This window comes from Lissotriton vulgaris, chromosome 1_1 (assembly GCF_964263255.1).
Source record: "Lissotriton vulgaris chromosome 1_1, aLisVul1.2, whole genome shotgun sequence".
Lineage (NCBI taxonomy): Eukaryota > Metazoa > Chordata > Amphibia > Caudata > Salamandridae > Lissotriton > Lissotriton vulgaris.
Genome location: NC_141685.1, coordinates 1,052,610,802 through 1,052,625,472, shown reverse-complemented (window position 1 = coordinate 1,052,625,472; position 14,671 = coordinate 1,052,610,802). Strand labels below are relative to the sequence as shown.

The 14,671-nt window shown below is 48.3% G+C and overlaps 1 protein-coding gene across 1 annotated transcript in view; it reads right to left on the bottom strand.

The window, feature by feature from the left end:
• The window catches only part of LOC147748523 (E3 ubiquitin-protein ligase TRIM39-like), a 409,493-nt gene extending 395,388 nt beyond the window's left edge, over window positions 1-14,105 (bottom strand). The window contains exon 1 of the mRNA XM_086962828.1: window positions 13,648-14,105. Within this exon, the coding sequence (XP_086818954.1) occupies window positions 13,648-14,037 (390 nt within the window). The 5' untranslated portion in view covers window positions 14,038-14,105. The remainder of the gene's footprint in view (window positions 1-13,647) is intronic.
• Window positions 14,106-14,671: the final 566 nt, after the last annotated feature.

Here is a 14,671-nt window from a genome sequence, read left to right as displayed (position 1 = left end):
CCGTGAGCTCAGCTCGGGAGGAGTGCCTGTACCGAAACGTATGTTTTGCCGACGGCCTCTTCCCCGGTTCTTCTGACTGCCAAGGGTACTTACTTTGTTTGTTACGACCGCGCATATACATGGTTGCCTCGTGACTTCTCAGGCACATGTTATATTGCGAATTTGTTGCCGCCGACCTTTACTGTTGGGTCGGATTATCACAAGACCAGAGTTGTGAGAGGCGTGATTAGCAAAGAGGACACTGCCGGTCAAGAAGCAGGAGACTTCTTTAAGGGTTTCTTGCCGTTTTGGGGACCTATGATCAATAGTAGGAACCTGAGACAGTTGACTCGAGTGGTGGAATCGACCGCTAATATCACTGCGAGTGCCCTTGGCAATGTTACAGCAGAGCTTCAGGCTGACAGGCTTATGACGTTACAAAATCGTATGGTTTTAGATGTTGTCCTTGCAGATAGAGGTGGAGTATGTAAGGTGATCCATTCGAGTTGTTGCATTTTCATTCTTGACAACGCTCCAACTGTCTATCAAGCCATCTCGAAGTTGCATAAGATCTCCGAGTCCATACACGTGGACGTAGGTGATTGGACGCTACTCGGGTGGTTTTGGGGCTTGATGTCGACGTGGGGTTGGAAAATTCTGATGATCATTGGGGTTGTTGTAGCATTTCTGTTCACGGGTTGTCTTTGTGTGCAGTGTGGTCCTGCCTTATGTGGCCTATGTGCTACGACGTGTATAAGACGGCCACCTGTTACCAAGGAAGCATTGATGGATAGAATAATGTTGCAGCAACATCTGGATGGTCTGATGAATATCGAGATCGATTCCGATTACGACTAGTGCTTGCCTACATGAGGGCAAAAGGAGCGTCTGAGGTTCCGTGACAATTGTAAGTGGTGTTTTCGAATCGCTCGAATATGGTCGAGTCTGGTATCTATGAACCGCAAATGACGAGTTTAGTGGGTGTACGCGTTTTCGCTGTGCTAACCTAAACCGTTCGTCTGTTTCGTGGGTTTCTTCATCTGAACCCACGGGTTCCATTTTAGATACGGCATCCATTTTGTTTCTTGCCCTCAAGTAGCCAGCGAACGGACACTGTCCGCTTCGTGACCCTGGGATTCCTAAACTCTTGCGGAAGACACGTGTTCCTTTGAGGGTGTCTTTATGACGAGGGGGATGACACTGCAAGGCAGATGGCCCCGCTCGAGGCTCATCTTGCCGTGCCGGTCTATTGTCTCAGTTGTGCATTCATTAGGCACGTCTCCTTTGATCCCTGCAATCGTGTTTCTGATACCACCCCCTTACACTCTTTTCAATCTGTTCGCTATCCTCGTCTTCCTCTGCACCTGTTTCTGACTCTTCCTTGATTCGTTTACAGCCGAACGGAATGTACTAATGGTGGGAAGATGTACTTTTACAGTTGGGAACCGGCAATGCTACTGTAATTATGTTCTGGGCCCTGAATACATGAAAGGGACCCCCTATGAAATTTACTGTGGGAACCGGGTTGTAACCTTTTGTTTGCCATGTTGTCTTATGACGAAAAATTGTATAAAATAAAAGGAGCGATCCGCAGATACAATTCGAAGCAGTCTCCTTGAACCTACATGCTATGTACTTCTTGTGACTACTGTGTTCCCTGCAGTAAATAAACCTCGAATCTCTGACGCCGAAGGAACTGTCCCGTGTCTGTCATTTGTACGCCGGAACAGGTAATCCACGAAGGTTTCAGGTGTTGTCCCCTGGCACCGCTGGGTATTAGAAAAACCCAGTCCTTCACGTGCACTGGGCTAGGGTGGGATAAGGGGTGGGTAGCGGGGGGGGTTGTTGTTCGGGGTGGTTAGTAGGGTATGGGGATTGGGGGGGGGGGGGGTTCAAAAGTTTAGGCCGCATATTCATCCCGCTACATGTTTGCTGTTGACAGTGTCCTCCTGATTGTGGAGACCTGTACTTATGCTCTGCCTAAACTTTCAATAAAAGCAGTTGTGGAAAAAAGTTCATTTGTTTCGTTATATATTCCACAAGCCAGGCATTATTGTTTTGAATTCATATCCAATGCATTTCGGACATATACATAGCCCATCATCAGGGAATAATACTGTTAAGAAAAAACAAAAATATAACACATTTGCAGTCATTGTGTCACTTAGTTATTCACTTACATAGCAGTATGGTACATTGAAATGTGTTTATCAACTGATCTCGCTTGTGACAAAAAACGTAAATAGAGTGAGTAGCATGTTAAATGAAAACTTAGATTGAAAACTCACATGCCTGTCCTTGACCGTGGCTGTTAAATGCTAAAAACAAATATAAAAGACAAGTAACTATCGTGAATTCGTGATAGTTATTTGTCTTTTATATTTGTTTTTAGCATTTAACAGCCACGGTCAAGGACAGGCATGTGAGTTTTCAATCTAAGTTTTCATTTAACATGCTACTCACTCTATTTACGTTTTTTGTCACAAGCGGGATCAGTTGATAAACACATTTCAATGTACCATACTGCTATGTAAGTGAATAACTAAGTGACACAATGACTGCAAATGTGTTATGTTTTTGTTTTTTCTTAACAGTATTATTCCCTGATGAAGGGCTATGTATATGCCCGAAATGCATTGGATATGAATTCACAACAATAATGCCTTGCTTGTGGAATATATAACGAACCAAATGAACTTTTTTGAAAGACATTACATAAAATAAATATAAAACTTCATCAACAAAACTGTGTAGGAATCCTCTTGTTCATCAATAGGAGAACCAGGTGTTCCCTCAGGGATGGTTCCAGTGACTCACTGGAATCACATATACAACTATTCATAGCGGCGTTTCAGGGGGAATAACGTCACCTGCGATGAACCCATAAAATAAACCAACAACGAATAAAATACATCAGCTGTGCGCCCATCCAATTCACAACATCTGGAAAGAGTAACATCTTTTACGTACCTTGGTATTACATTAACTGAGACCATGGACTGGGGGGAACATATAGTGAAGTCCACCCTAAAATTAGCACAGTCAACAGGGGGAAATATGAAGGTCTTCAATAAATCTAATATGAGCCCCGTTTGCCCGGCCCTGGAAATTTATAAGGTTCAGGCGTGTGGCGGCGCATTGTATGTTGCTAAATTATGGGGCAACTGCAAGACTGACTCAATCCAGAAGGTCGAGAACCAATTCGTTAGGAATATAGTTAGATTGCCCCGCAGCACTCCTCTAGACCCTCTTCGCCTAGATTTGGGCATGATGAAATTGGAGGCAGTACTGTGCCTCAGACCTCTCCTTTACTGGCGCAGTCTGTGGTGACACCCAAACTTTTCACATATAGAGAGGAATTGGCCGAGGTCTTAGAAATTAGGGGAGCGGCCAGACTTCCCTGGTTTTCCCATGTTAAACACATGTTGATTGACATGGGGTTGGTCTAACCCAAAGGTAGCGTGCCCCCAAATTTCTAAGAAACATCTGAAGACCAAATGAGACCTACAAAATGGCCCTTGTACAGTCCAACCCCAATATAGGCAGACTAACCGCTGCCTTTTTGGAAATTAAGGATACCTCCTCCTTTGAAGAGGTTCTTGATCTTATCAAACCCGTGACAGCTAGAAAACTTTATTTGCAATTTAGATTTGGGGTGTTGCCTCTGAACTGTTTTACCTCAAATTGAAAAACACAAAATAATGTCAAATGTCCTGCTTTTAAAAACCCAGATGAATCTGAGTTGCATGTTTTCTTTGTTTTCTTTGTATGCCCGGGATATAGTAAAGCGAGAAAGATGGCTGGTACCGATTTGCAGAAATCTGGGCAGTAGGCGTTGTGTTGAAATGTTTAGGATATTGAAATATGACCCCAGTATCCCAGTCGTTTTTTCTGTTGCCGCGTTTATGTTTTCCATGTGGTGTGCAAGAAGGGTTTTCCTCAAAACAGCTAATGACCCTCCAAATCAGAGTTAATAACTGACAGGCGAATTTTTTAATATTGTTTAAAATCTTCACACACTATGCAATGTATCAGCAAATTGCTGGGGACTGGTACTCCTGAGATGTCTCATATATGAATTTCCTTTTGTGGTCTTTTGACGTGTCCCTATTGAATAGTATCTGCACCCCTGTAAAATCCTAATTTTTTTAAAACTTTTTAGATATTTATAATATGCTTCCCTTTTTAAGAGGTTTTTTTATTCTTTGTAAATAGTATAAGGTTTTATTGAAAAAAAAATCTTTTGATGTATTTCTCATATATGAATGCTAAAAATTCTGTACTTTTTAGGTCATGTTGACCGAAATAAAGTTTGCCTGAACTGAACTGAATTCTATTAAGGACGCAGAGGCGAAGATTAGGCTGTACTTTCTCCATTTATTTTACTCCAGCAGCTTTAATAAAGTCCACATTTAACCATAGACACGACATTTCCCATGATGCATAGGGAAAATGGAAAACTAAAGAGTCCAACGGAGGTAACCAATCCAGAGCAAGGACATCCCAAACTTCCCTTGAGGACAATCTACCCTCCTCTTTCTTCCGGCGACCACATCCAGCCAGTCTTCGGTTATTCCTGTTTGCAGCGTCCGTCCCAAGGTCAAAGAAGGATAGATGTAAATCTGAGGTATGAGGAACAACCTGATCATCCTCAAACAGTGACAACAGTAATCCAGATAACAACAAGATCATCAAAAGGCATTGTCAACCAAATCGAATCTCAAAACGTTTCACTCACCGCATGTACAATAGCTAGGACATTTTGTATTTATGGCAGGACAGGAGGCTTCAGATTAAGCTAGTTTAAAGCTTGTCCACCCCCAAAGATCCCAGTGACACCACTGGTTTAAAGTAAAATCTTTTGAAGATGGAGTCTGAGGACCAGTATGCAGCTTTAAGGATATTCTCCAGCCATACCCCCAGGGAAAAAGCCATTGATGCCATTGCACCCGAACAGAATGAGACCCAAAACAGGCAGCATCTATACCCGCCTCCTGCATCGCCCAGCGAACCCATCTTGCAATCGTAGGGGATGAGATGGCCCCTGTGGTTTTGTGAGGGCTATAAACACTTGTCTGATGCCCTGTGGGCGTATGTCTATTGTCGCCACTTCATAGGACTTGAGCGCCCTGACCACACAATTCATGGACATCAGGAAAAGCAGGATAGGACACGAACTTTGAATTGCATTTGGTTCTTCTAGAGATATGAAATTAACTCCCTTTGGAGTAAAAACTCGCCCCGTAATAGCCAGGGCCCTCACATCGGAAACCCTGCAACAGGATATCAAACACAAAAGGGCTGCTAGCATCGCCAAGGTTTGCTTCCTGGACAAGTAATGATTGGATGGCCATGATCGGAACAAGTCTAAAACCTTGTTAACATCCCAGACAACAGAGTAACGAGGCTCTGAGGGTACAGATAACCCGATACCCCTCAGCAGTTTGCATCCCAGAGGATGCTCACCAATAGGGTGACTGTCAACCAGGAAATGGCCTGCTGAAATAGCGGACTGAAATGTATTGATCGACCTATAGGCCAGACCCTCTTGCCAAAGAGGCTAAGAAATTAAGGACGCAGACAACATCTGCCTCTATTAGATCCACCTGTTGTTGAAGACACCAACTCCCCCAACGCGACCATGTGGAGCGGTATCTCATATTGTTGCTTTCAGCCCAAGACTTTGCGAGAATCGAGGCAGCATCTGCCGAAAGGCCTGGCACTTTCCAGGATTGCCTGTAACCTGCCACACCATCCATTTAAGACCGCCCTCAACAAGGAGAGGATGGGGATTCCCCTGAGGATCTTTGAGGAGACCTTGACCGGGGTAGATTGTTGGAAAATCCCAGGAAAGTTCCATCAGAACTGGAAACCAGTTGTGACCTCCAGATAGGGGTGATCACCACCAGATCTGCCAGTTGTCTCCTCACCTGGGTGGATACCCTCATTATCAAAGCATTTGTAAAGCGTACTACATACCCGTGAGGGTTTCAAGGCGTGGGGGGGGGGAAGCTGCTACTGTTTGAAGAGCCAGGTCTTGAGCAGTCTCCTGAAGGTCAGAAGGTCTTCGGTTTGCCGTAGGCGGATGGGGAGGGTGTTCCATGTCTTGGCGGCGACGTGGGAGAATATGCTGCCAGCGGTCACTCTTCGAATGCGGGGGCGGTGGCGAGGGCGTGGTCTGCGGAGCGGAGCTCGCGGGTGGGGGTGTAGAGGCTGAGCCGGCTGTTGACGTACGCTGGTCCGGTGTTATGGAGTGCCTTGTGTGCGTGGGTGAGGAGTTTGAAGGTTATCCTCTTGTTGACCGGGAGCCAATGCAGGTCTCAGGTGGGGTGTGATGTGGCTGCGACGAGGGATGTCGAGGATCAGGCGTGCGGAGGCGTTCTGGATGAGTTAGAGCAGTTTCAGGAGTTTGGCCGAGGCTCCTACGTAGAGTGCGTTTCCGTAGTCCAGTCAACTGCTGACAAGGGCCTGGGTGATAGTCCTTGTTTGGGTGGGGATAAACTTGAAGATCCTGTGAAGAATGCAGGGGGTGTTGAAGTAGGAGGAGGAGGAGACTGCGTTGACCTGCTTAGTCATGGAGAGGGTAGAGTGGAGGATGACCCCTAGGTTGTGTGCATGGTCGGTGGGTGTTGGGTGTTCCTAGAGCAGTCGGCCACCAGGAGTCGTCCCAGGCAGAGAGGGTGGATCCGAGGAGGAGGACCAAGTCTTGTCCGAGTTCAGCTTCAGTAGGCTGTTCCTGATCCAGTTGGCGACGGCCTTCATTCCTTCGTGGAGATTGGTTTAGGCGGTGTGGGGGTCTTTGGTGAGTGAGAGGATCAGCTGGGTGTCGTCGGCGTAGGAGAGGATGTTTTTTGTCGTGCCGTTGTGCGACGTGGACGAGCGGCACCATGAAGACGTTGAACAACACTGGGCTGAGGGATGAGCCTGGAGGTACGCCGCAGATGAACCCGGTAGCTTTGGAGCTAAAGCGGGGAGGCGGACGCTCCGTTCTGCGGGAAAGGAAGGAGGAGGTCCACTCCAGGGCCTTCTCTTGGATTCCGGCATCGTTGGGGCGTGTTCGTAGTGTGCGGTGGCAAACCGTGTCGAAGGCAGCTGACAAGTGTAGGAGGATGAGGTCCGCGGTTTCTCCGTTGTCTAGCAGAGTCCTGATGTCATTGGTGGCGGTAAGGAGGGCAGTTTTGGTGCTGTGGTTGCTGCGGAAGCCGGACTGGGATGGGTCCAGGATGCTGTTCTCCTCGAGGAAGCTGGTCAGTTGTTTGTAGACGGCCTTTTCGATGACCTTCGCCGGGAACGGGAGCAGGGAGATGGGTCGGAAGTTCTTGAGATCCTTGGGGTCCGCCTTGGGTTTCTTGAGTAAGGCCTTGATCGCTGCGTGCTTCCAGCTTTCCAGGAAGGTCGCTGCCTTGAAGGAGATGTTGATGGTTTTCCGGAGATGGGGTGCGATGGTGCTGCTGGCTTTGTTGAAGATGTGGTGTGGGCAGGGGTCTTCCGAGGACCTGGAGTGGATGGTGTTCATGATCTTGATGGCGTCATCATTGTTGATGTTGGTCCAGGAGAGCAGGCGGTTGGTGGTCGCGGTTGCCAGGGTCTCAGAGGTTGCCGGGGTGGTGACGGGGTCGAAGCGGTCGTGGATGTCTGCGATCCTGCGATGGAAGAAGGTGACCAGCTAGTCGCACAGGTCTTGTGAGGGTGGGATGTGCTTGGTGTTGGAGCTGGGGTTGGAGAGTTCCTTCACGAAGTTTGAAGAGCTCTTTGCTGTTGTGTGTGTGGTTGTCTAGGCGGTCTTTGAAGGAGGGCCTTTTGATGGATCTGATGAGGTGGTGGTCTCGGCGGGTGGCATTCTTGGGGGCTGTGTAGCTTTCCGGTGTTCATTTATAGATCCACTTTTTTTCGCGTTTTTGGCAGGTTCGCTTGGAGGCCTTCGGTGATCCAGCTGGTTTTCATGCTGTTGAGGGTGTTGGTGCAGTCGTTGATCCACTGTCTGAGGTTGCGGGCTGAGGCATCGGACGGGTCTGCGGGTGGGCTCAGGTCAAGGGTGGTGATTAGCTGGTCTTCTGTGACTTTGCTCCAGCGGCATCTGCTGGGTGCAGTGGTACGTGGTGGGTTTCCGGAAGGTGAAGTGGATGCTGTGGTGGTCGGTCCAGTGGAGTTCGGTGGTGTGGATGTAAACGTGGGAGCTTGCTGAGAAGATGGGGTCAAGCGTATGGCCGGCGGAGTGGGTGGGTGTTGTGACAAGTTGTCAGAGTCTGGTTGGCGAGGTTTCCGATCAGGGTGGAAGAGTTGGAGTCGTCGTTCGAGGTGGAAGTTCAGGTCCCCGAGGAGGATGTAGTCCGTGGAGGAGAGGGTGTGTGTGCTGAATAAGTCAGCGATTGAGTCGCTGAACTGTGGTCGGGCTCCGGGGGGTCTGTAGAAGAGGGTGCCTCTGAGGGTGGTGTTGGGGTCGGTGTGGATCTGGAAGTGCAGGGATTCGGCGGTGCTGAATGGGTCGTCGGTGTGTGTCGAGATTGAGAGTGTTCCTTTGGACGATGGCAATTTCTCCTCCTACTCCGTTGGTGCGGTCCTTGCGAGTGATCTTGTAGCCTTTCGGGATGGCTATGGTGATGTCAGGTGCAGAGAAGGGGTTCAGCCAGGTCTCTGTCAGGAAGGTGACGTATGGGGCATTAGTGTCAAGTAAGTCCCAGAGTTTGACTGCATGTTTGCAGGCGGAGCAGGTGTTGAGCAGGATGCATCTGAGGAGGTTGGGTTCTTCGGTAGGTTGGTTAGCGGGCCGGATGCTGCTGAAGCTGCAGTTCCGGCAGGAGAAGGGTCCTTGGGTGCGCTTCGGGGCAGCCAGGCAGCAGGTGCTTGATTGTCTGGCATTAAGTGCGTGGAGGGCGCTGGAGTTGTAGCAGAGCCGGGGTCATGGTGTTCACGAGGGCCAGGGGTTCTGGCGCTGGGCTCTGTCCAGGCACGGACGCCTTCAGCGCGCCAGCGGCAGGCCCTCTGCGCGGCCTCCATATGAGAGGGTGTGAGAGGGAGGAGCAGCTGGGAGGCAGGAGCGGGGTGGCAAATGGGAAAGCAGGGGTGCGGGCCGCAGGGGCACAGCGGCGGTAAGCCGGATGAGGGAGCGGGCGGGGTTTACAGAAGGCAAAAAAGGGGCACAGCGGTGAAAAAAAAGACAACAGTGCTGGCAAAAAATGAACACGGGCAAGACAACAAAGCAAAATACAGTACAACAATTGGCAGAGCAGAATGCAGGCAATGAAAAATGTGGGGCACGAACCAGATGAGAGCGGCAGCAGCGGGCTCAGGGCACACAGGTGGGGCTGTGTGGCAGTGAGGGGAGCGACCTGCCTGGTGACAGGGTCAAGGTTTGCTAACCATTGCGAAGAGGGGGGGGGGGGGTGTAGCCCTGCTCCCCACTCCAGTCCTGGTGGAATGCATCCACCGCTTCCGGATCCGGACGCCAACTGTAGTACCTTTCCAGTTGGGCATCCAGTCAGGAGACAAAGAGGTCTATTGAGAAGTGACCCCAGCTAGATTGGATTTCCCGGAATACTCTGGGCTGTAGCTTCCACAAGCTGGTGCCCTTCCAATAACAGGAGCACCAGTCCGCCACCTGATTTGAAGATCCCGGAAGATGTTCCGCTGACAGATACCAGATTGGACAGACCATATTCCCAGAGATCCAGAGCCAGATAAAGCTGTGAACCTTGTCCCAACTAGATGGTTGATGTAGCGGATTGCTGTCACATTGTTCATCTTGAGTAAAACACAACTTTGGACCTTGCATTTCACAGTTAACAAGCCTGCCATTAACTCCAGGCAACTGATGTGAAGACCCTGTTCGGAGGAGGACTATTTACCGCCGGTAGAGATTTTCTCTGCAGCGGGCATCTTAACCGGAACCACTGGCATCCGATTCTATCACCAGGTCGGGTTGGGAGCCGTAGATGGCCTGGCCATGCCAAACTTCCATGTCTGAGATCCACCACCGCAACTCTGTTTTGGCCTCCTCTGAGAGGGGCACAAATTGAGAGTAGGTGAGGCCTTTGTGCAGATAACTTGAGGCATTGCAGGGCCCTGTGAAGAAGGGGGCCCGTACTGACGATAGAAGGCCCACCACTCTGGCTAGGTGGCGCATGGATATTCTGGGTCTTGCTAGTGTACGTCTCAATTTGTGTCTGATCTTTGATAGTTTGCGAGACGGAAGGGATAAAGTTGCGTCAACAGAATCCATCATGAGTCTAAGGAATTGCATGAACTGAAAAGGGATTAGGTTTGATTTGGATAAGTTGATCACAAACCCCAGGGACTCTAGAAGTGTTATTGTCTGTTGCAGTTGGACGAGCAAGCGTTGGGGACACTGACTCATAATGAGAATATCGTCCAGGTAGATCATCACTCTTACCCCATCCAACCCCATCCAATCTGAGGTGCTCCACCATTGGCTTTATCACCTTGGTAAAGCACCATGGAGCAGAGGATAGACCAAAATGGAGAGAGGCAAATTCTTCGATCTGGGAATTCCATTGGAACTGGAAAAAATGTCGGAGGAGGAATAACTGGAATCGTAAGGTATGAGTCCCTGAGGTCCAAGCGGACCAACCAGTCCTTTTTTTGCAGAATGTCTGAGGAGGTGAATACCCTCCATCTTGCGCCCCCTGCCACGACCGGCTGTGCCAAAAACACGCGGGTGAAGATGCGCTTTACGGATATTTTGGCCTTATCCAGCTAATGAAAAGTATTTACAAATTTGGCCAATTCCTTAACAAAGGGTTCTCCAAAGAAATTACCCTCTGCCACTGGACCTGCCTCTGAGGTAGCCAGTTCCTCCAACTTGGGGTCTATTTTTTTCAGCAAAGACGCTCCGTAGAGATTGCTGCATTGGCGTTCCCTAGAAAAATAATCGCCCTCTGGGCCCAGCTAGAGAGGTGGTCTGGGGAAATAAGGGTGCCCGACGCCTTGGAATCTTTGGCCATGTCTAGGATTTTAGCCAGGGGTCCTGCCGTGTCCAGGAGTTTATCCTGCCACGCTCTCCACGAGAAGTCAATGCTTTTTTGGGGTCACGGATAAACTTAGCCAAGAAGGTGGCCATCTTAGGGTTCATCTCTGGAGTGACTGCAATGTTCCCATCTAAGGCTGGTCATGGGCATTCCGCTCTTAGACAACTTCTGACTTCTTATCCAGCAGTTTACGCAGTCTGGCTGCCATGTAGACTGCTACCTTAGGGGCTGGAAGCCACTCCACTGACCTCGGGTGTAGGAGATAGTCCGCGTTGAGCATATCATTGTCTGTTTCAGGGATCATCTGATCCATCTTTGCTGGGCGATATGGCCTTCCTGAATCACCATCTCCATCGGAGGTCTGGGGTTACTCATCTGGGTCGCCGGTAGGCAAATCTGTGAAACCAGAGGGTCCCGCCAGAGCTTCGAATGGCTTACTGGGCTGGGCTTAGTGGGGCTGAGCAAAAGTGTCTGTATCTACACCAGCATCGTCAGAACATTTTTGTTTAGCTTCTATCACTTTAGTGTATGGCTGACTGGAGGTTGGGGGTTCTTAGCCCCGATACATTTTCCCCTCAGTTCGAGGGGTTGCTGGCATTGTGCCTGAAGTTGGTCTAATTTCCTCTCCAGGGGCGCAACTACTTGAGAAACTGCCTTAAGGATGGAGGAATCCATTACTTGGCAAAAGTGATCATCAATCGGTAAGTAGGTAATTTCCTCCTCCTCCTCCTCTTCATAATAGTCTTCAAAGTCTGCCATAGTCTGTTGCAACTAGAAATTATGAGCAGACAAAGGAATCCGAGTAGGGAAAACCCTAGTGTAGTTCATATGTATAAAATAGATGGTGGATCCTAATTTAGAGGGCTTAGCTCTGGGACCACTGCTCTCTTCTGGTGTCGAGGGTAATATCCTGCCTGGGATGGTCCCTTCAACAAGCTTATGTCTTACCTGGTGTACGGGTGTCCAGCTCCACGCATGGGCTCTCAAGAGAATAAGCCCAAGAGTTAAAATGCTAATTAATTCCTAAAACAACTTCCCCCCACGTGTGTGTAATGGCGCGCAGTCAAGCAAGTCGATCTGCGATAGCCACAGGCGGAGAAGACTTGTTGGCTCCGCGGGGGGTAAAACGCTTTGAACGAGCGAAAACATTGGGTGTGCGGTCCCCTAGCAGTGGGAGGTCTGCACTGCGCAGAGAGCCTGACAGAGCCAATGCGGCCGTTCTGAAAGGGAAAACGCTTGTTAACGCATTGCAATCAGAGGCAAGTACTAGACACTCACATGCAAGGAAAAACATGCAATTTAGCACGAACATGCAATTTAGCACAATTAGGAAACAATAAGCATCAAGTCATAAGGGAGACTAAAACACTTATCTTGATGCTGCTGGAGCAGTGAAAAAAGGGGAGGGTAGAGCGTCCAAGAGAAGTTGTTGGATGTCCTAGCTCTGGATTGGTTACCTCCGTTGAACTCTTTCGTTTTCCATTTTCCCTATGCATCATGGGAAATGTAGTTTTTATGGTTAAATGTGGACTTTATAAAAGCTGCTGGAGTAAAATAAATGGAGAAAGTACAGCCTAATCTGAAACCTCCAGTCCTGCCATAGAATCAAAATGTAGCCTTTATACGTGATGCCAGGCCTACCATCTTGAAGGAAGTGGGATCTGGAGCTATATGGACTAGAGCATTGGTGCTTGAAATTGAGGGCATGGCAGAGGAACCAAAGTGGACCAGTGCAGGAGACCACCAGCCTCATGTAAAACTTTGAGACCATTAGTCTCATCCCACTGCAGACAAAGGCAATCCACTATGGATGTTAGATGCCGACAAAGGTAGGTTGCAGGGACTGACTAGAGGTCACATCTTGGAGCCCACCCTGTGCTGGGCACATCGAAAAGGCCGGCTGACGACATTGGTGCCAGGGGCCTGTCCAGTGAGGCTCTGCAGTCTATCCCTTACTACTGTGCGCAGTTGAAATAAGTACACAGTGCAGGTTAGCAGTGGCACAGGTTTGAGAATAGCTTTTTCATATAGTAGTTCGGACATAGGGCCACAGCCTTAGAGTAAATAGGTTTTAGTTAAAGACAAAAGCATAGAGGGATCTAATCAGTCCCAGAATTAATCACGTACAACTGTATCCGATGTGAAATGAAATCGACCATGGATCTGAAAGGCTAGCCACTATGTTGGACCCTCACTGAAAACAAATATTTGAACATTTACCATACTGAAAGCTGCAGTGTACTGCAACCACACAGAGGAAAGACAAAAAAGGTTCAGTTCAAAAAGAAAGCGATATACCTCCAAAATCTAATGCATGCCCAGCACACAAGTCTTTGATCCTAGCGAAGAGACTAGGAACGTGCTATACTATCAACAAGTGCAAAGTGAATGTAAAGTGACAGTGTGTTGCTTAGTCTCCGAGAATCAGAAACGTTCAATAGTACCAGACAGTATGAACCCAGTGAACACTAACCAAATGTACTATGCTCCCCTAAACTGCAGAGAACTGTGGGGACAACAAACAACTATAGTTTGGAAAAAGAAAATGGAGGCCCCGTTTTCCAGTGAGTTTCAAAACCAGGTATTACCAATTGACCAGATGAACGTCAAACCTATTCCCCGGAAAGATGCCTTGTAATCTTCTGCAGTGTCTTGTGTTGGACACAAGAGCCCAAGAGCCTACCTTGTAATTTTGAGCAGCCTCCTCTATTGGACTCACGCAGTGGGTTTTATGATCCTTGGACTCCCGGCAGACCAAACAAATCAATTCCTGTTCCTTCTCACAGAACAAATGCAGTGGCAGCTTATGTTTATCACACATATTCTCCTCCTGTTGTTGTAGCACTTCAACAATGCTTCGGAGTTGCCAGTTGGGGCGAAACTCTTTGCCTCGAGATACTCGTCTGCACTCGGGGCAGTATAAATTTACAGTTTTTCCTGCCCAGCACTGAGTGATGCAGGAACGGCAGAAGTTGTGTCCACAATCTATGGTCACCGGATCCCGGATATATTCCAAACAAATTGAACAAGTGACAGCTTCCTTGAGATCCTCAAACCCATTTGCTGTTGCCATGGTCCTAGAGATGGATGAAGGTGAAAGTTGGGAACTCGGATGTGGTTTCTGTGGGTCTCCAGACTAGAGGCTCTGTTGGTAAAGGAAAAAAAGGCTAGTGATAAGTTTATGTATGCAATGCTTCAAACTTAGAAAACAATCAAGACACTTCTTGCCAATGTAACTTTTGGTGGCCCATATATGAAGTTGTCTGGAAGGAAACGTATACACGATATGTTACATGAAACATTTTGGGGCACTCCGCTATCTATCAACTTTAGGGCACACTGGTCAGGGGAATGCAGTAGGCAATATCAGGGGGGGGGGGGGGGGCGGGGGAATCTTGAGGTCCTAAAAGACTTTATTTGATAGTTTATAAAATACATTTCCAGCCAATTTGGTAGTACCTTACAGCTTGCTTAGACCTTTCTCCTCTACCGCAATGGGGACATTTCTTACCAACAAGGGAGATTTATCCCTCTCCCTCCAAGCAGATTTCTCTACCGAGCATGTGCAAGTTCACAGATAACTGATCGGTTTGATTTTAAACCCCCAAATGAGCATCTGAGTGGTTAAAAACGGCAGAACATTTTGCTGAAAGCATCTAACTTGAATTTAATAACTTCACCAGAAAACATAGCTCTACTAGGTCAGA